Raw genomic sequence first — 21,296 nt, 5'->3', positions numbered from 1 at the left:
GCTGGGAGGGGGCTGGGCTTCCACAGCCATTGGTCTCCACCAGCACCTGCCCCTGCAAGGCTACCTGGGCTGATCAGGACCCCGATGGCTCATTTCCCTGGTGGGAGTGGGCAGGTGTTCCCTGAGATTCAGGGTCTGCCTCCCACCCTGTGGCTCCCCACCACTGTGGCCTCCTGGTCTGTGGGCACCATCTGAGCTCGGGCATCCCCGATACAGCCCCATATTGCTCGGCAAGCATCCCCACCTGGCCACGATGTTGTCCCTCCCCGGCCTCACCCCTGCGTCTGCCGTGGGAATTTGCCCCAGAGCACAGCGTGTCTGTGGCAGGCCAGTGGGTGTGGGCCGAAGACTCACACAGGTCTCACCCTGTCATTAGCAAGCAGGGTTCTTGTCTCCCAAACCAGGGCATGGACTCGGATTCTGGGTCGGCATCTGATGGGCTGGATTCCGGCCTCTGCCACGGTGGGACCACAGCCCTCATCTCAGCCCATCGGCTGCCATGGCCACATTCCATGTTCTCACAGTGACCAGAGCCCCGCAGTGAGGCCTCTGGCCTCAGCCAGTCTCTCCGTGTATCTGGTCCAGGTTCACTGCAGCAGACAGGCCCGCCTCCCTGGGTGAGGGGAGGAGGCAGCTCATGGCCTCCTGCAGAGGCTCTTCCTCATGATTTTGGCAGCTCTGGGCCCCACGTCTCCACAGCCTGGTTGGTCTGCTCTGGGAGTGGGTCAGGATGTTGTTGACCCAAGCCTGGGGAAGAGCCAGTGTCCCCTCTATTGCCAAAGGCTTGGCTGGGTCAACTGCTCTGTACAGCTTTGGGGATGCAAGTCATGCCTCTGCTAAAAGAGGAAGAGAAACACTGTCCCTACCTCTTGGTACTGTGGTCACACAAGACCTATTACGGATCATCACAAAGTGGGGAAGAAATATCTGCAGGATTTTTCCGCTCAGTGGAATTAGTTGGAGAAAACTGAATTGAAAACAGGTGCAGGGGCACAGCGGTGACTCAGTCGTTTGAGCATCTGATTCTTGACTTCAGCTCAGGCCATGATCTCAGGGTTGTGAGATCGAGCCCCGAGTCCAGCTCTGTGCTGAGCATGGAATCTGCTCGAGAGTCTCTCTCTGCCCCTCTGCCCCTCCTCCTGCTTGTGTGCTCTCTCTCTCTCTCTGTCAAAATAAATGAAATCTCAAAAGACAAAACGAAACAAAACAAAATGAAGCAGGTGCATTGGGCTCTTCCATCCTGGGATCAGCGAGTTTGAAGGAAAGAATTTCATTTTATTTTAAATCTTCTAAAAATTAATTCCTAGGTAATACCCCTTCCTTAAAGACAACTTGGAAGATGCAGGAAAGTCCAGAGGAGGTGGCGATAAACCGTCCAGTCTCATTCCTCCAGGGCAACACACAGCAGGAAAGCAATTTGCGATTTTCTTGAAGGATCACAACTTTGATGTGAGTGATTCCCCATTACCTCCAACAGAAACTACCTGTTTCGTTGTTTCCCTTCCCCCCAAAGGACTCCAAGTGATCAAAGGTAGTAGAACTGATAGACGTAGAGTACTGAAAAAACAGCAAAAGAAACAAGTGGGGATTAATGGGAATGACCCCAAGAAACCCAGCCATCAACTTCTTCCCATCACTGCCAGTGGTGATGTTTGGGTTGAATATTTAACAGCAATCTATCCGTAGAACACACCAGGTCCCAGGCCCACAGAGATTGGGAAATGGGCTCGTTGCAAAAGATATAAATGGACTTCATTAGAAAAGCCACAGCCCAAGCAGGTGTGGTCTAAATATCGCGCTGCTGCCTCCGGGGATGAGGAGAAGCCCCCGAGGAAGTGGTGTGGCCACTGCTCCCCGAGTCCCATCACCTGCCCACTCAGGCCAGCTAATTTTATTGGCCTTCAGTCTACTTTACCAAGAGGCTATGGAAGTATAAATAATAAAGCAAGAAAAGCAGATCCATTTGGCTGGCGCAGTGGATTTCTCCTGAATGTGCTGTGAGTACAATATCTTCTCTTTGAAAAAGCTCAGTGCTCTTCGTTTGTTTCTTTGGGTATTTTTTTTTTTTTTTGTATACTCCATACAAAGTTTGCTTTTAGTTGTGGGAGGATGGAGTGCAGTCCCAGGGTGGGTTTCTTAAAGAAAATTCTGGAAGATTTCGGAATCTGGGAAACCTCTCTCCTGAAAAGTACACTGGGCATTTTGGGGAGCCCTGATTAATTTTTGTGGATGTTGACCCCCCCCCCCGCCCAGTGCTTTTCCTAGGCAAAAAACTTTGGTAGGCGTGAGAATGGGAGCTGTTCCAGGAGATAAGGGGGTCCTTCCAGGTCTGGTCTGCCCTTGCCCCATGGTTCAGGCTACGCTCAGCCTTGTCTGTGGGCTGTTTCTATATCTTTATCTCTCTCCGAGGAAAGGAGCTGTCTCTACCAACCCACGATTTCGTGGAGAAAGGCAGGCCCAGCAACCAGTTCCACACACTGTTGCAGAACTGCCTTAATGAGTTGGATTTGCACTCTGATCCATCAGAATGCATGTCGTGACCTCAGCTAGCTTCTTTGTCCTCTGGGTCTCCATCTCCCTGTACGGCATGAGTGGACCTGAGGTTTGCTGGTCACTCAGCCCTTCCAACCCATGTATCCCCTCATCCTGGAACAAGGTCACTGAGGGCAGGAGGAAGAGCCAGGCAAAGAGCTGGAAAGTGCTTGAGGATCTGGAGAAGTCTGCGGGGCTGGCTGTGGGCATCACCTCCCAGGACAGAGAGCTCCATGTCTGGGCTCCAGGGAAGGCTAGGGGAGGGCATTGCACCGGCGCCCCTGTGTCTGGCACAGAGTGAAGGCTCAAGATAATTCTTAAAAGAATGAAGGCAGAAATCTCCAGGGCAAATTTGGGCTGAGATGATGAACTTGTGTTCCACCCTCTTTGTTGCCCAGGAAGGAGGTCAGAGTCTACCACCATACTCACTAGATTTCACAGGTCTCTCTCGTCCAGCAGGGGAGGAAGGCTGTATCTCACCACCACCTAGTTCTCAACTTGCTTCCAAAAATAGCATCTAATATGTTTAAAGCCATTTCCTCTTAAAATGATATCATCCCTTAAAATGGGTGGGCCCCAGAGCAGAGCTGGGATGCATCCTCAAACCCGGGGCTTTGGGGCTGGTCTTCTGGGATGCCAAGGCACATTTTTAGGAAGGGTCCCTCACACCCTAGATGCCCTCTGAGGGAAGAGCATTGAGTTTATACAAGTACCATGCCCTCTGTTGGAGACTTCTGGAAAGGACTGGAAGGAAACGGGTCTCAGAGGGCCTGGGGTTCCTTGGGGCAGTACAGGACACTTCTGTCCAGCCTGTGCGAGAGGAGGCTTCTCACTGAGAAGGAGGCGCTGTGGTTGCCCTGCTGGCAGTCACTCCTTAGGGTGCAAGCCCGTGGGAGGGCAATTTGTCCAAAGCACCCTACACTTTATAGTCTCACCTGCTTGAGGACGGACACTGCAGGAACTGGGCAGTAACAAATAGCCCAAACCGCTCTGCACTGATAGTTCTGATTCTTGCTCCTGCTCTGTTTGGTGCTGCATTTTGTCTTCCCAAACCACCAATGATAGGAAGTATAAAAGGACATTTTTGTTGAATATGCTATCCTATCCCACTCTCCCCACTCCTGAGTCTCTTTGATTAGCTGATTCCAGTTACTAAGCTCATCAGGATGGTGTGAGGGGCAAAAGGAGAGCCCCCTCCCCAGGGACCTCCCTCCACACATGCAGATGGTGGACACCTATGCCCCTCGGTCCCTCAGAGGGCTCCTCATCTGCCTTGGGTCTGTCTTCAGGAGGCATGACTCCCGAGTCAGGGCCATACTATTGCATCTATTCAGAGAAAGAGAAAGGGATTGTTTTCTCCAGTTAAAACGGAATGTGGGAGCAGGAGAGTCAGAGAGGAGTTACAATACTGATGGTAGATTTATCTGCCCCATGTGACCTCTACCGTGTTCAGGTCCTATCTTGTTCCTTTTCTTCCTGATTGTGTTTATTTATTTTATTAGGGTGACAACCACACACACACACACACTCCAAACTAATAACCAACAAAGAGTTGCTCAACATGGGCAGCCTATCAATTTATTGGGAAACAACCAGTTGCTCAGCTGTTTTAATGAATGGAATAAAAGTTAGCCTCCTCAGGCATCTGGGACTGGTACCCATCTGACAAGTTTGAATCAAGTTTGGAGCCTGTGATGACAGCTGGAGAAGCCCAGAAATGGGGCCAGTGTGGGCTGTTTTGGGGGAAGAAAGGCTGGGCTGTTGGGACTCCGTGGGGCAGGGCCAGGGGCTGGTGGGGACCACCGTGACACAGGCTCATGGAGGTGGGGGAAGCTGAGACCCAGCCAGGGTGTGGTCGGTGTCTCCACAGCCAGGGGCAGTGAGGTGATTCGCAACATCTAGTGGGGAGGAAGCCAAAGTATCACTCCCCTCACCCATTTAGTAGATGAAGACACTGAGGCTCTGAAGAGTTATTAGTCTTATTCTGGGTCAAGACACACACACACACACACACACACACACACACACACACACATGAGAGGACCAATATCCAGACTTCTAATTCCATAACCAGTTCTTATTCCAAAAACTCGGAGAAGTAGAAAAGACTTTTAGGGGCCACTGACTGAGCATCATCACTCTAAAAGTGTGTGGGCTATGTGTGTCCGCGCCATCTGTGCCAGAAGCTTCCAGAAGCTTCCCTCCTCTGCTCTAGGTTCTGGCTCTATACCCAGACCAAGACTCGGCTCCCAGCAGATTGCCCAAAGACTTTCCATCTCACCTGACTGGTGGTGAACCTACTGCTGAGAATGTTCTCCCCACTCTTTGGCTGAGGTGGCTAACTTCTGCACTCCTGGGCGTTGGGAAATAGTGCCCATGCAGGCAGTGATCTACTCTGGAATGCAAAAAGCTTCTATTTTTATTTCTTTTATTTTTTCCTAATTTTTATTTAAATTCTAGCTAGCTAACATACCGTGTGATGTTGGTTTCAGGAGTGGAATTTAGTGATTCATCACTTCCGTACAACACCCAGTGCTCATCCCAACAGGTGCAGTTTCTATTTTTAAACCAGGCCGACTCTGTAAACAGTCCAGTCCACTAACCTGAGAGATCGAATCCTTTCTACTTTAAACTTTCTTTCCTTTATCTGAAACATCCTCAGGGGTTTTACAAATCTTGCCTTCTATAACCCGTCTTCAGACAGCCCCTAGAACCCTTGTCCACCACCAGCTGCGTTTAACTTTTCTAAAATGTATGTCAGAAGGAGTGAAAGGTGCTGAGAGATCACCGAGAGGCAGAGAGGAGGCATCCTTTTCAAATGTCACACAGCAGAAAGGCATGAGATCAAAGTCTGGAGTCCTCACTGCTTGGTAGTCCTGGAATTTTTTTATACACACCTGTATTTGGTAGGATGCTTTTGGCCTTGGGTGGTTGACTACGTAACTCACACTAGCACAGTTGGAAGTCTACAGGCAGGATGGGCTCCAAGTTTGCCTAATCTGTGGCTCCAGCTCTGACTTCTCTGCAAAGCCCTGCATGCATACACACCTTCCTGCCCAGGACATCCAGAGAAAGAGAGAGGGCGGCACCCCAATATGCCATCACCTTCATTGCCTCACTTAAGTCATGTGCCCCTCCCAGAACAGCTACTAGGGCAGAGCCTCAATCAGTCATGTGACCTGGTTGGATTGGGCTCAACTTCTGAGCCACCCCAAGTCAAGGCCCCCTTGGAGCTGGGGATGGAGCCCTGCCCTTGAGGCACATGGGCTGTCTAAGGAGGGGGAGACACCTAGAAAAATAAAGTTCCATTAGAAGATGGAAGCAATGAGTAGGATCCACTAGAGTTTTCAAACATTGGGTCAGAGCCTCTCTGAAGACCCTGTGTGCTGGGCTGAGGGTTGTGTCCACAAGACCCGGAGTGGAGGGTTTGAGGGAACAAAGAACTTGGCGATTCGGGGCACTCCCAGTGCAGGTTCTATGCAGGTGTTCATTTATCATTCATTTGGTCAACTGGAAAGAGCCTACTCAGTGCCTGGGCACCAGGGATTTAGCTGCGTGGACCTTGCTGGTGCCAGGTCCAGTTCCCCTTGGTGGGCGGTGCTGTGAGGGTTAGTTGCTAACAGCTCGCAGCTTCTGTCCCCAATCCAGAAGACTGCCTCTGGTGTGTTGGAGCCAAGTGACCCGAGAAGTTCTACCACAGGCCCTGCCTCCTGGAGGCAGACTAGCCACTGACAGCTGGCCCAAAGCCCTGCCCCTCCCCTCTCAGGGTGGATGTTGCATGTGGTTGATGCTCTAGAGCCGTCTCCTGTGAAGCAAGCCAAGTCTCCATATTACATGGGACCCCATCCTTGCTTGGAATATCAACCTTTTTTGGCAGCTCTCTGTAGCCTTGGGGCTAGGAATGAAGGGAAAACAGAAAATGAAACTTTTGTCCCCTCAAAACTCAATCTTGTCGGGAGATGCTGAGCTGAGAAGTGGCAAAAGGAGCACCTGTCCTGGAGCCAGGCAGATTTGACTTTTCCTCTCTACAACACTGTCTCTTTTCCTGGAAAAGATGCAGGGAAAGAAGTTTATTAGAGACCTGGGTTCTCCTGGGATGGGTATCCATCACTGACCATGTGATCTTAGACAAAGGGCTTTATTTCTGCCAATTAGTCAGGATTCTTTTGATTATAAGGGGAAAAAATCCAACTTAAACCAGACAATCCTAAAAGGGAAATGTATTGGCCCTTCTACCTTGGAGAAACCAGAGGTGTGTGAGCTTCAGGTAAAGCTTGACTCAGGGACTCCAAAGATGTCACCAAGTACATCTCCCCATTTCTCTCTTTCAATATTTCTCTCTTTTCTGTCCTTCTGTTTGTGGCAACCATAGCCACATTTGGTTCTGGAACTATATCACCAAGCCGGACACCTTAGAATTAAGAGTCCTGTGCATTCTCAGGGAAGGATACTGACTGATCTGATTCTGGTCACTTGCATTCCTTAACCAATCAGCATGGCAGTGGATGGGGTATTCTGATGGCCTAGACCTGGTCACATGCTCACACTGCGGGGATATTCTTACTATGCTCCAGTGGAGTGGAGGAAGCAGTTCCTCAAAGGAATTGAGATATTATTACTATAATTTGAGGGAGAAGAGTACAAAATCAAGAGCTGTCTTCTACACTCAGCTTTCTCATTGATGAAATGGGGCAACCATTTCTAGTTCTCTGGGGTGATTGCAAAGCATAAGTGCCAAAATGGATGTGAAAGGATTTATAAACCACCATGTAAATCACATGCTAGTCACAGTATTGCTTCTTTAATCTGGTCTTCCTTGTGGGTAATATAGTGACAATGGGGTTGTTTTGTTCTTTTTCTTTTTCTGCTAATCTCAAGTCTACTACTCAACAGGACAATCTCCAAGGAAAATGAACCCCATGCTGGGCCTGGGCCTCCTTTTTGCTGGCCTTCTCACTGTGGAAGGTCTTCTGAATTCCAAGTCCCCTGTGAAGTATCGTGGACCCAAGAGCCAGATCCAGTCATGGAAGGGAATGAAGGCAGCCGAGGGGCTCATAAAGCGGAACACAGACTTCGGCTGCAAGCTTTATAGGAAGCTGGTTTCCAATAGCCCCAGAAAGAACATCTTCTTTTCCCCCTTGAGCATCTCTGCAGCCTTCTCCATGCTGTCTCTGGGTGCCCAGGACTCCACCCTGGATGAGATCAAGCAGGGCTTCAATTTCAGGAATATGCCAGAGAGAGACATTCATGAGGGCTTTCATTACCTCATCTACAGGATGAACCAGGGCAGCCAGGACCTCGAACTACACCTTAGAAACACCTTGTTTATCGACCAGAAGTTGCAGCCAGAGAAGAAGTTTCTGACAAATGTCAAGAACCTGTACAGTGCAGACACTGTCCCCACCAACTTCCAGAATTTAGGAGATACTCGGAAGCGGATCAATGACTATGTCAGTCAGAAGACCCAGGGGAAAATCAACAACCTGATCAAGAATATAGACCCTGGCACTGTGATGCTTCTTACAAATTGTATTTTCTTTCGAGGTAAGGCTTGGAGCATGTTGGGAAGGATAAAATTTCCAGTAGATTTGGATTAAAGATCTGTTTGGCCACGTGCTTGCTCTGCGACTTTGAATTCATAATAATTAATCCATCAGAATCCCATTTGTTCTACCTGCAAAATGAGTGCCTTTATATATAACTCATTGGGCAGTTATTGGGACTCAAAGTAAAAATGCATGAGAAATAAATTTGGGGAAGTCTACATCATTCTCCATATGTGCATTTTCATTATTACTGATTATCCTAACACAATGTTGGTCATAGAGGTTGGAGTGGCATCCTTTTCCCCATTTCTTAGATAAAGAAAGTGTAATGTGGAAAGGGATGAATGGACTTTGAGTTACAAAGCCAGTGAATCAGAGTCAGGACTAGAACTTACTTCTCTTGACCCACAGGCTGTGCACTTTATGTTACTTCAAGTAGACACTCAGGATGGTGACGGTGTTGATGGTGGTGATGATGTGCCTCTGTCTCCTTGTCATATTTTGTAAATTCCCCAAATCTGAGGGTAAGAGACCAAAAAATAAGATGGAAAAACATTCCCAAATCCAAGCTTCATACCTACCACCACCCCCCCCACACACATACCACACATACACAGCACTCACATGCCACATGCACACACAAAGTTTGGCCAGAATGGCTAAGAAGCAGAGGCCAACAGCCCTCAGGTCAGGCAAGATCACTGTGGGGCTGTCAGAGACATGGTTCTGAATATGGAAGTTCAGCTTTCCCAAAATGCACAGTGAGACTATGGCCTAGAGGAAAAAAGCAATGGTAGAAAGGAGATCTGGAGTTTTCTCAAGTCCCCACATCACCTAGATTGTAAAAGCAATGGCAACAGTGATGCTGACGATGACTAGCATCCACTCAACACTCACTGTATGAGATCACTGAGCTGTGCTGCCTTTTCCACTCAGTCACACAGCAGCTCTATGAGGTACCTGTTAAAATCTTCCTTCTTCTGACAAGGACGCTGAAGCCTAGAGAGGCTAAGACACTTGTCTAAGGCCATCCTTCCAGAACAATGAAGCCAGAGTTGACCTCAGGGACTTGGTCCTCAGGGGCCCCTATGGGGGACTGTGTGAAAAAGCCCAGGTCCAAGTTTATGCCTAATGGCATCAAAGAGTTCCCACGATCAAAGAGGAGGGGTCCAAACACCCAACTTTGAGTGTTTGCTGCTCTTCAGCAGGTTCTCAAAAGCAGCCCGTTCCATCAGTTTTCTCATTCCTACATGAGAGCAGGTACTCCGGGACTGTCGGAATAGGGTATTTACACTCACATCAGACCCAAACAGCTCCCACTAAGTATAACCCAGGCCCCTCTGCTGGGACACAATCCTCAGGAGCACCTGGGCTTCAGGTGGTCCATAGGTCACCTCTCAGCTCAGCAGTTCTGGTTGTGGCTTCTTTGGGAACAATCAGACCCATTCCCATCTTACCAGGAGTTTTCAGGGCATGGCACAAAGACAAGGACTCCTGGAGACCTGCCCTGACATCTCAGAGTATCCAAACCCCCTCCTTGAATCCATGTGGACAGAGACCAGTGGTTATCTGGGTCCAGTCACCTCTTTCTTTTCAGGACACTCATGCCACTTTGTCCTTCTCCAATCTTAAGCCAGGTGGCAACACGAATTTGATCCAAAAATAACTAAAGAGGAAGACTTCTTTTTGGATGGAAACCAACGAGTGAAGGTGCCCATGATGTTCCGTGGGGGCATGTATGAGACTGGTTATGATGAACAGCTCTCCTGCACTATTCTGGAAATGCCCTACCAGGGCACCATCTCTGCCACCTTCATCCTTCCTGATGAGGGCAAAATGAAGACTGTGGAGGAGGCCTTGAAGGCGGACACTTTTGACAGATGGAAAAAATTAATCACTCGAAGGTATGAGGGTGCCTGGCACATGCGGCTGCTTCCTTCTTCCTGCCTTCCCTTCCACTTTTTGCTGCTTCTAGCCCAGATTTATTGAGCTCATACCCCCTGGCCAAGTCCTATTCTGGGATCCGTGGTGAATTTGTATTTTGGTAGGAAGTAGACCAGAAAAGAAGTCATAGGAATATAGTGAAACACTTTCTCTTAGAGGGAGATGCATTTATCACGAGAGTGGAGTGGACAGAGCAAAACCACGGCAGGCAGTGGTGGTGGAGGGGCCTCCACAGAGCCAGTGGCCTGGAGCTAAGTCTTTAAGGCTGAACCATGGCATGCGTGGATAGAAGAGGAGTGATAGAATCCTAGGCAGAGAGAAACGTCAAGGACAAACACAGGCTGTCAAAGGGAGCTGTGTATTGTACACAGAGTCATGTTTTCGACTGTACTGTCATAACAAAACCAGCGAAATGTGTCCCAAATAAGTTATACTAATAATAGTTGAAGGACCAAAGTGAGTAAATATTTTTTTAAAACCCCATAAAATTGGAACAGATGTAAGATGAGCCTACAAAATTCTTCTCAGGCATTTGCTTACCAATAGATTTTCTCAAGAAGGGTCAGGGCTGGGGACTTGGCAGTGTAGACTTGGGGAGGAAAGGTGTCTGGATGGTCACCTCCCTGCTCTGAGGACTGTCCCTTCTACCTTGCCCCCACCATTGTTCTCCACTTGAAGAGTCTTTCCTGACAGCGTGGCTGACACACGTCGGGAGCTTAAGAGGGTTCTAGTGGAGGTAGGTACGAGGCTAGAATGGAGCTGGGGCTGCTGTGGGTGCTCTTTCACACAAAACGCACCCTCAGCAGTGGACAGAACATATCTTGGATATCTAAATTGAGCTGCAAACTCCATAAAAGAGGAATTCCTGTTCTGAATGCTTCAGATAAAGTCACTATATTGGGGGGATGGGAAGAAGAAGCAGGCTAAATGGTAGGTCATCTCAAGAGGACTGCTATGCTTGGGATCTGCACAGCACCCCCTGATCCTCCCTGCTGAAAAACAGGGCCTGCAGTGGGGGGAGGCAAAGTCTGGCCCCTGAAATAGGAGGAAGCATCTGGGTTCCAACCTTAGCTGAGACCCAGTGTTCTCTATGACATGGCCCCCTAATGCTGGCCTCATAGGACTCTTGAGAGGATCAAATGTGCCTTAGCAGAGCATGACCCCACCGAGGGTACGTACAAATGGGAGGTTGTCTGTCCTTCCCCTTATAAGAGGCAGGACTCCAAGGTTCTTAAAAGATCATCTGGACTTCAGGTTCCTTGAGTGATGGGTGTCCTGCAGATCTGGTCTTCCTCCCTACTAGGTGGACCTTCAGGATGGTGGCCTGTTGGTTGAAGATAAAGGCACATCCCTCTTAACACAGGGACCCCACCAAGGGGACTGACAGTTTCTAACCTGTGCCATACAGATTCTGAGTCCACAGAAGTGTCTTGGGGAGTGAGAGGTATAGAAGGTGAAGGAAAAGTGGGCTCCATGCCCACCACCCCTGCTTTATCCAGAAGTCCTGGCTTCATGCAACATGGGATCCAGAAGGTCGCATTTCCTTTAGTATTCAAACTATGATTTGAGAGCCTGCAATATGATTAAGGGGTCCCAGCATCCTCATCTCCAAGTTAATCCTGCCAATTTCCCATGGGGTCGAGCCTACCAGCAGACTAGCTCTAAACTGCACACAGATGTTCCCAGAAGATGCTTGCAATCTCTGTGGCTTCAGAACAGGGATCCACACTCCTCTCTGTGCCCCCTGCAAGTGTGAGATGGGCCCTTTGAGATTTCCAGTAGGCCAGCACACGCCTTACTGGAGGTTTGGGTTTCACAGAACCAAAGTTCTTTGCAGAGGCCCAAGGATACTATGGAGCACAGATGCAACTTTCTGTGCAGGGAGTACAGGCTGCTCTTCTGGGCTCTTCTACAGCTCCTGTCCTGCCTCCACGCACCACATTGGGACTGCAACCACTTCCCAATGGCCTCATAGCACCCACTCTGGTGCCCCCCCACTCCCTACCACCAAGAGTATATTTTTTCACACTGCAGACAAATAACCATTTTCAGCCCCAAAGCAAGAGTATGTCACTCAAAAACCCTACTGTGGTTCCCCACTTCACTCAGGAAAAAAATGATCCAGCTTGCCTGATGCCTTTGCCTCCTTCAAAGTTTCTCAAATCTTCCCAGTGCCCCAGCATTCCTGATTCCTCCAAAGTGATCTGTATTTTACCCCCTTGCACGCACTGGCTTCTTATACACAGACTCCCAGTCTATATGCATCGATGCTCGTGGGCGGCTTTTCATCATGTGGACTTTCGTGTCTGTCTTCCTTCACACTCAAGGGTTTTGCCTCTTCTGTTTAACACATGCATCTAAGCATCTGATGTGTATACAGGAGGCACTCCATTTGTTGAGCAAATGAATGAATGGAAAGGTAAGTCATTGGGCCTGTGGCAGGCACTTAAAGCCATGACCCAAATGAGGTCCCTCTGGAGGGAGGAAAGATAGAAGAGAAGAGGACTGAAGGGTGAGGCTTGGAGCATCACAGACAGTACAGGTGGGCGACTAGGTGGTGCCGGCAAAAGGTGAGCGGGGGATCTGCTCTCCGAGAGCTATCTTTTGGGTCAAGCAAGCTGAAGTCAGCAGGGACCCCAGGAAGTGGAATGTTGAGGGCAAGGGCCCAAGTGGAGTGGGCTGAGGCTGTAGGGGGTGGAAGTGGAGCTCCTGGCAGAGACAACTCCTTTCTACTATGAAAGGAAGAAAAGGAATCACCCGGCAGCTGGGGAGGCTACTCGGGGCCAGTGGAGGTGTGTTTGCTTCTGTCGTGTAGGATCGTGGTTATCGGAGAACACGGCGTGTTCCCGAGGATGATGAAGCAAACACCGTTCCTGATGGATGGTGCGGAATACAGAGGGATGCAGGCAGGAATGAGGTCCTAGGTAGGCAAGAAGGGACAGGGCTCAAGGCCGGGGACCAGGAACCCACGGCCAGGCCCAGGCAGGGGGCGCCAATTGGGTCCCACCCCCAGAGCACCTGAGGCCCTAACGGGGTGTGTGTGTGTGTGTGTGTGTGTGTGTGTGTGTGTGTGTGGAAGGAGGAGCACCTGCTGGCCAGGACTGGGAGCACCCAAGCCCAGTTGCTTTACGCTCTTACTGCCCCCTGCCTGCTGTGATGAGCACCATCATTTCGCCCAAGTGGCTTAGGGAGATGAGATCATTTGCTCCAAGTCATGGAGCCCGTGAGAGTCAGAGCAGATCTGAGCTCAGGTCTGCTTGGCCTCAGTCCCCAGGCCCTTGCCACCTCTGGCATCCAGCCTGCTGGACCAGGACAGGCTCGGGGCTTGGGCAAAGCTGGGACTCTCAGAGGGACGACACCTTCGTCTCTGCCACCAAAGGGGCCCTGAAACAGTGGGACTTGAGACCATTTCTGTGGGCAAGGGCTCTGGGGCAGGTTTGCTAGGAAGAAGGGACACAGTTCAGAGATCATAGGTGTTTGAAGCCAGGGTCCCAGGGTCAGAGTCCCTCCTCGGTCTGGGGACAAAGGGTCTAAGACCTCCAGGGCTGGGAAGACCGATGTCTCATTCATCACCAACCCTGTGGCCTGCTGGGGAAAGCAAGGAGACCCTGCCACTCACTTGTCACTCCCATGTCCCCAGGGTCGTAGACGTGTCCTTGCCCAGGTTCTCCATCACTGGTAACTATGACCTGAAGAGGACCCTCTCCTACCTGGGTATCACCAAAATCTTTGAGGAGCATGGTGATCTCACCCGGATCTCCCCTCATCGAAGCCTGAAAGTGGGAGAGGTAAGCCTGCCTGGCCTGGATGCCCGCCCTTCCCGCAAGGAGCCTTCGCACAGCCCTGGGCCAGAGACCCTGTCACAGCAGCTGAATGAGTCTTGTCCCACCACCAGTCAGGCCGGGCCCCAATCCAGCTCTGTCCCTAACCAACCCTGTCATCCTGGGAGAATCACAGAAGCTCCCCAACCTTCCCATTTCTAGGCTTTAAAGTTGGAACTATCAAGCTCCTGGTGCTAGTTTGGAGGTCGATTCTATGCAACAAACAAGTGATCAAGCCTGGAACATTTATCAGGCTGAGAACCAGTCTAGGTTTGACCCAGAGCCTCTTCCAAAGACCTCACAGCCTCGTTGGGAGTAAATTGCAAACATGCTCTACATGAGCAAGAGATGAGCAAGCCAAGGGCCCTGTGGTTTCTAGCCAGGCTGAGCACCTGCCTGCTGGGGTGCACAGAGGACCATGTGGGGTAGGCCCCCCAGGGGTAGCAGGTATAATACAGGACACCCAGTTAAATTCAAACTCCAGGTAAGTGATGAATAATTTCTTTAGTCCAAAATATTGCATGGGATACGCTTATGCTAAAAATATTCAGCATTTATCTGAAATTCAAATTTAGCTGTCCATCCTGTATTTTACCTGGCAACCCTACTTTTAAGGGCATTGGGCATTGGGGGTGGAGACCATCTTCCAGTAGTAGGAGCAGCTGAGCCAAAGGCTGGGCTGCAGGAGAGCTTGGCGACCCAGCCAGTGGGGATGGGGGGTGCTAAGTGGGAAGCTCGGACCAATCCAATCTGGGAGAGATCCTAGCTGCCAAGCTGAGCTGATACTAGGCACTGATTAGGATTTCTTTTCTAGTTTGCAAGAGGAAGGAAGACAGTTAATAGAACTTTCTTGCTCTTAGGTTCTCCTGCCATAGACTTCCCATCAAGAAGAGTCAGTGCCAGCTGTCCCTCTCCTGTGGGCCTTTATTCAGTTCCATGCCTCGCTTCTCTTCTGCAGTTAGGTGCGCCCGTGGCTGTGATTCCTTGTGCCAACAATGGCTATGGGCTGGCCCACTAGTAAAATTGTTAGGATGTTGTAGAATGGAATGAAATGCGTCAGTATGTGCAGAAGCCCAGCTGTGTCCCAGGGTGGATCACCGCAGCACAGATGGGGGTGCTCTGGGGTGTATCTGGGGTCTCAGTTGTTTCCGACCCCTCCTCACCCCAAATCTGGTTCCTTCCTCACCGTCTGTCCCCCAGGAAGCTGAGAGGAGGATGGGCAGGCCTGGAGGCTTCTTAGCTCAAATGCCATCACCCCCCCTTCCATCTAGCTAAGGTTCCACAGACTTCTTTCTGCCCTTACACTGCTCAGCACTTCCCTGTAATTCTCGGAAGGACAGCGAACCCCACCCCGTCCTCCCCACTGCCACTGCTGCTCCCCCAGCCTCATTATTCCCTTCACGCCAGCTCCGCTTGTCCTGCATCCTTCCGGCTGTGACAGCAGAAGAGCGAGGAGCCCCAGGGTGGCTGGCACCAAGTCACATCACTGCTGTGCTGGGCCACCCTGGCTACAGCCTCTCCTTCCCGGGGCCTCTCTTGTCCTTGGCCCAGACTGGCTTGGCGGCCCTGACCTTGTTCCCAATTCCCACAGGCGGTGCACGAGGCGGTGCTGAAGATGGATGAGAAGGGCACAGAGGGCGCAGCCGGCTCCGGAGCCCAGACGCTGCCCATGCAGACGCCGCTGCCTGTCAAGTTGAACAAACCGTTTCTGGTGTTTATTAAGGATGATGTTGTGTCCACCATAATCTTCTTGGGAAAGATTGTGAATCCTACTGGGAAATAAGGGGGATTTCCAGCTGGCTGCAGACCCCAGCAGCAGCCTGGGGCTGAAAATGTCTCACCTGCCTGAGATTGGGATCCCAGGACCTTCTAATCTAATCCCATGCCTTCATGAGCTCCCCAGGCCACTGTCCAAACAGGCAGCACCACTGGCCCTGGGGGCTTCTGTGTCCCCCCCGCTCCATCCTCCCTCAGCCCCCTCCCTGCCTGGTCCAGCATCCTTGGGCATCACCCACTTGGCTGCCTGTGATCTCCCCTCCCCGGAGAGGCAGACGGGGTTTGTGATTTAATAAATACACCCTCGGTTCTGCTGTTGGTGAATAATTTGGGGAAGCTATGAGACAAGGCAAGCGCCTGGGCTTTGGAAAGAGAGAGAGACCTGGGTTCGAATCTTTGTAACAAAGTATCGTTGGGAAAGCCACATACCTCCTCTGAGCCTCTATATCTGTATTCCTGGAAGGAGGTCAGTAATACGCCCCGCTGGGGCTCTGAGAAAACTAGCATCGGGCTGTAGAAAAGCTAGTTCTGTTTGGTGAGCTCTTAGCCTTGGGTCTTTGATAAGTTAGGTCTCCCGCAGGATCCGCACGGGAGTTGTGGGCTCTCCAGGCGTCCAGTGAGGTGGCAAAGCTGAGGTGGGGCTGGCCCGGCCTTAGAGGGATGGATCCTGGAGCAGCTGCAGCTAAGGATTCGCTTGCAAAAGAAGAGCCTGGGGTTTGAAGTGCTAGCAAGCTCAACTCAAGGGTGAATGGGGTCTGTGCATCTGCCCTAGAACCGCCCGTGGCCCTGCAGGGTCTGCCCAGGGCCACTAGGGGGCACCTAGATTATGGCAAGAGGAGCCCTCGTTTCCAGCAGCTGCGGGGACTGCCGCTGCCCAACGTGTTTGAGAGGAGGGGATCCGGACTGGTGTGGCCCTGCTGAGCCTGAGCCGGCATCAGCTGTCACCCCCGGGTGTGCTTAGCAATTCACAGCATACCCTGCAGTTTGCGTTCTGGTCACAGCTCCCCTGTGGCCGGCCAGGATGGACACCCACATGACAGGTCCTTATGCAGAGCAAATGAAGTGACTTTCCTATGGCCTCGTGGTTAGCCACAGGCCACAAACACTTGTCTTCTGGGTTAGGGGAGGGAGGGGCTCCACATGGACTTGGAGGCCTGGCTAGTTGAGAGAGCCGCCCCCCACCCAGGCCCCTTTGGCATGTGTGTATTCAGTAAGCAACCCTTCTTCCATCCTGGGCACACACACACACACACACCCCCAGGGACCTGGAGACCCCGTCCCCACACAGGCTGGCAGAGAAGGCTAGTTTACAGTGTGTAAGGACTCGGATGGGGGAGCACCAGAGTAAGCACCCCTCTTTGAGAGGGCGGGACACAGAGAAGGTTGAGACCCTGCACCATCCTGAAGGGGCGGGAAGACACCAGAACACACGGGAAGCCTCAGTGGTTGGCTCAGATGTGCAGCATTATCCACTGGGGACATGGGATGGCCAGGTAAGCCACTTAGTAGCTTGGTGGCTTGGACAAGTCACTGAACCTCATTTAGTAAAGGAGATAATGCTATCCACCTCACGGTGCCGAGCAGCTCTGCACGGTAGAGTGCAGAGCCGGGCACGCACGGAGCAGGCACTCAGCGGAGAGCTACTGTTTCGGTCTACTTCTGCCCTCACTCAGGCCTCAGACATGACCGGGTCTTCTCTAACAAAATGATGCTCCAGGTGCTTGCCTGTGCTATCCCCTCTCCTGGGAATGCTCTCATCCTGCTAATGAGCCCCTGCTCATCCTTTAACAGCCAGTCCATTATGACATCTTCATGAGGTCTTCTCTACCTTTCTGGCGTCTTCCAAGCAGCCCTCCAACAAAGCACTCACCTCCACGGCTCCTGGGTCTGAATTTCCCCTCCACCCCCACGTGGGCTGCAATCAATCCTGCATTAAACAATGACTTATGGGCCAGCAATCCGTGCACAGGCTGCTGGTCCAAACAGATCTGGCCCCTGCCTTCAGGACACCCACATCTAGTGGGAGAAACACCTGCGAGTCGCATAGACACGCCCATGCTTTTCTGATCACGAGCTCCGTGAGCATGGTGAGAGACAGCCGTGGGGCAGCCTGCGTGGCTCAGCGGTTTAGCGCCATCTTCAGCCCAGGGTGTGATCCTGGAGACCTGGGATCGAGTCCCACGTTGGGCTCCCTGCACGGAGCCTGCTTCTCCCTCTGCCTGTGTGTGTGTCTCTGCGCTTCTCTCTCTCTCTCTGTCTCTAATAAATAAATAAAATCTTAAAAAGAAAAAAGAAAGACAGCCGTGGGGGCCTTCGAGGGTATGGAATGGGGGCTCCAACCAGGCTGAGAGAGCTCCGAATGCTGGGAGCTTGTCTGTTCTTGAACTGTCACTATTAATTAAACCTGCATACAAGTATGTTTGTCCCAGTGTGGTCAGCAATCTAGAAAACGCTGACTGGTCTTTCACAAGCTCTAGTACTTTATTGATCTTCCCTTTAACCAACTTTATTCTAAAAATGACCAGTGTGCCTCTTGAATATTTCTTATATGATTTCCTACCTTCACAGTCATACATTCATTCTGCGCTACGGAAATAAAATTCTTCATGGGGGAAAAAAGAAGAGGAGAGAAGCTTGGAGTGGTAGCCAGGGAGACTACCCAGCAGGGGGGACAGCCTGTGCAAAGGCCCTGGGGTGGGAAGTTGGCAGGGACGAGAAGCTAAAATGATATTAATGCTGCCAGCACAACAAAATAAGTCAGGGGGAGGTGGGCGGTGAGGCTGGAGAGGTAGACTGGGGTATCAGGGGTCACAGGGAAAATGCTAGTCCTTAACCAAAGAACTATGGTGAGCTGTCACTTGTGTTACACTGGAGTGTAACATCCCGTGTGATGGGATCCCCTCCTCTCAAACACGTTGAGGGCACACTCATGTGTGGTAAGTGTCCCTCTGGCTGCAGACTGGGCATTCCGAACCCCAATCCCCAGGCCAGGCCATGGAGAACATGCTCAGAGTGTGTTTGCTGCAAAGTAAGATGACCACAGCAGTCACCTTTGCTCTAGACACACCAGCCCCCTCCCGTGGTTCTTCCAAGTGCACACTCTGCATTGCACTTGCTCACACCCTTCCACCCTGCCCTGCCCAGATGCTCTCCTTGTTCCCCATCCTCCAGCACTCCCATGAGCTCCTTTCAGAGTGTTACTCCTGCTTCCAGAAAAGATGGACTCCAACCTCTTCTAAGAAGCCTTCACAGGCCACGTGTTGTGGACTGACCTCATGAACAAATAAACAAGTAAATGGATTTTGCCTTTGAAGTAAGCGACACTTACTACCTGCCTCCCACGGGACTGGCACCGCAGAGGCTCTGTCCCCCACCCGCCGGCCCACAACCCTTCGAGTCGGTGAGATCATTCCACTCTAGTGATGAGAAAACCGAGGCTTGGGTAGACCACAGAACTTGACCGAGTTCCCACGGCTGGAAAGCCACAGATCTGGGACTAAATGCAAGTCCTCTGAGCATATCAGTTTTCATTTGTCCATCCACCCATCCAGTAAATATTTGCTGAGTGTCCACTCTGTGCCAGAGACTGTTCTAGGGGCTTGACACACATCAATGAACAAAACATACAGAGCTCCTGGCTCTTGCCAGAGGTTCCAAGCTAGTGGATGGAGGCATATAATATACCATAGGGTTAACAAATGAAAAAGGACGTTAGGTAAAGCAGGAAAGGGTGATTGGAGGTGCTGGTGATGCTGGAGGTGGTCAGGTAGGCCTCATTGAGAAGGTGACACTCAAGGCTGAGATAGTGGATGTTGTGATTCTGTTCTCCATGGCCTCTGTGGCACAACCACCTTCTGGAGACTTCTGGGGCCCCAGAGATACCCACCTTGAGTGTACTTGATGGTAGAAGGATTAGCCCCAGACAAGAAGGGAAATAGCCAACGTCAGGGTCCAGAGGCAGGACCCCTGTAATGTGATCCAACTTAACCTTTCACGTAATGCAGAAGCTTTCTGAGCAGGTGGATTTCCAAATGCATGCTGGGTGCCAGGAGGCTGGCTTCCTGTATGCCCAGGCTGAGGTCATTCACGTGGGCACACACCAGAAGTGACAAGTTGGTGAGCTGACCAGGATAATGACAGGCAAGGAAGCCCTGCTTTGCCCAGACACTGACTACAGGACTTGGACAAATACCTTCTCCCTCCAGGGGGACCGTTTCCCATCTGGGCAGCATGGGGTTGCCCTGGATGATCTCCAAAAGCCCCTCCATCTCAGACAGCACTTTGGCATTCGTCTTGTTAATGATAGAGGCTGCTCCAAAGTTTCATCCACCTATTCCTTGTTCCATGCTTTCATTAGCCAACAAATACTTATTAAGCATCTCTTGTGTGCCAGGCAGGGTGCCAGATGTGGAGAAGCCAGGTGAGCTTAGAGACCCATGGCCGGCTCCCTGCCCCCCTCCCATTCAGGCCCAGCTGGGTCAGGGTGTGACACTAGGAGTGTGAGGCTGGGGGGTGGGAGGGCTTTCTCTTTGGGAAACATGCTCTCTATCTCCACTCAATTTCCCAAATTTCTTTCATTCTCGAATCTCTGTTGCTAGTGTGGCTGAACCCTTCTCTCTTTTGTGCTCTCACACACTCAAGCTGGATCTTGAAGTCAATTTCTGTTTTTTAAAAAGAAAGATTTGTTCAAACAGAAAAATTGATATCGCCACCATATATAGAAGCCCAGAAAATGTGCCACAGGTAGAAAAGAACTAAAAACACACATAACCCAATCGGGTGATTCAACTTCACCAAGAACCTGACCCTGAAGCCTGTTCCTTTTGGTTAAAGAGGGAAGAAAAGAGGCAAGCAGCGGCCGCAAAGACCTCTGTCTGCCCAAGGCTCCAACCCAGGACACCGTGCTGCCTGGGGTGGGGTCTTTCATGTCGGGAACTTTAGCAGGGGCCTCCAGGCCCTGGAGTCCAGACAGGCTCTAGGTCAAGTTCCAGCTCTGCCAATGTGTTCGGTTGGTGACAAGAGGCAAGACACTTAGTTGTGCCCAATCCTGAGTTTTTCCTCTCTGTTCATCTCAAAGGATACTTGGTGTGTGTGTGGGGGGTGACATGATGTCATGTGTGTGCGTGAACCTATTTTGCACGTGGGTGGCACCAGCCGCGTCAGTGGTGCCTGGTATGAGGGCATCCAGGGCCAGAAGGAAGGCCACTGAGGGGGCTTCTCTGAAGACTGCTTGTCCTTCCAGCACAGGTAACCTTTTGTCTATTGTTTCTCTTGGTGTGATGTGAATGAAGGCATCTGATTCCAAGACTCGGCTGGGAAAGAGTCCCTCCTGGATGAAAACCCCCTCTGGAGCAGGAAGGCTGTGTGTTCTGCAATGTTGAAATAGTGACCTCTTTGCCAAAACCAACAGAAAACAAAGGAGCAATTAGACCGAGCTCCTCAGGGCCCCAGGGTCTGTCTGCATCAACCCCCTTCCCCATCTCCACCCTCAGCTTGGCCAGGATCCTAAAAGTCATGTGGCCCCTCCGGGCAGGCTAAGGAATGGGCAATGTTGCAGCAAAAGAGTGTGGGGAGCCCTAGGGAGCACTCTCCCATGAGACAGGTGCTCACGTCCACACTGGGTATTGTTAGGTCCCTCTTGGGGGGCTTCTGAACGATAGCTTCTGGTTAAGATGAC

At 51.1% G+C, this 21,296-nt stretch overlaps 1 protein-coding gene across 2 annotated transcripts; it reads left to right on the top strand.

Moving 5' to 3' along the window:
* Positions 1 to 1,759: 1,759 nt before the first annotated feature.
* Positions 1,760 to 15,930, top strand: LOC140640427 (serpin A12-like). 2 transcript variants are annotated; one of them, XM_072839798.1, is made up of 5 exons: positions 1,760 to 1,997; positions 7,426 to 8,076; positions 9,712 to 9,982; positions 13,663 to 13,810; positions 15,435 to 15,930. In XM_072839798.1, exons 2-5 carry the CDS (start codon positions 7,443 to 7,445, stop codon positions 15,624 to 15,626), a joined length of 1,245 nt encoding a protein of 414 aa, XP_072695899.1. In that variant the 5' UTR covers positions 1,760 to 1,997; positions 7,426 to 7,442; the 3' UTR covers positions 15,627 to 15,930. The 2 variants fall into 2 exon arrangements, with proteins under 2 accessions (XP_072695899.1, XP_072695897.1); XM_072839796.1 differs by having other exon boundaries at positions 7,411 to 8,076.
* Positions 15,931 to 21,296: the final 5,366 nt, after the last annotated feature.

The sequence above is a fragment of the Canis lupus genome, chromosome 9 (genome assembly GCF_048164855.1).
Source record: "Canis lupus baileyi chromosome 9, mCanLup2.hap1, whole genome shotgun sequence".
Classification (NCBI taxonomy): Eukaryota; Metazoa; Chordata; class Mammalia; order Carnivora; family Canidae; genus Canis; species Canis lupus.
The sequence above is the reverse complement of the archived record's forward strand: the minus strand, read 5'-3'. Positions and strand labels throughout refer to the sequence as shown.

What these genes read in the sequence shown, in the direction of transcription:
- LOC140640427 (XM_072839796.1), top strand. An exon ending in AAAAAATTAATCACTCGAAG is followed by an intron (nt 9,983 to 13,662) that starts GTATGAGGGTGC and finishes CCATGTCCCCAG; the next exon opens with GGTCGTAGACGTGTCCTTGC. An exon ending in GAAGCCTGAAAGTGGGAGAG is followed by an intron (nt 13,811 to 15,434) that starts GTAAGCCTGCCT and finishes CAATTCCCACAG; the next exon opens with GCGGTGCACGAGGCGGTGCT.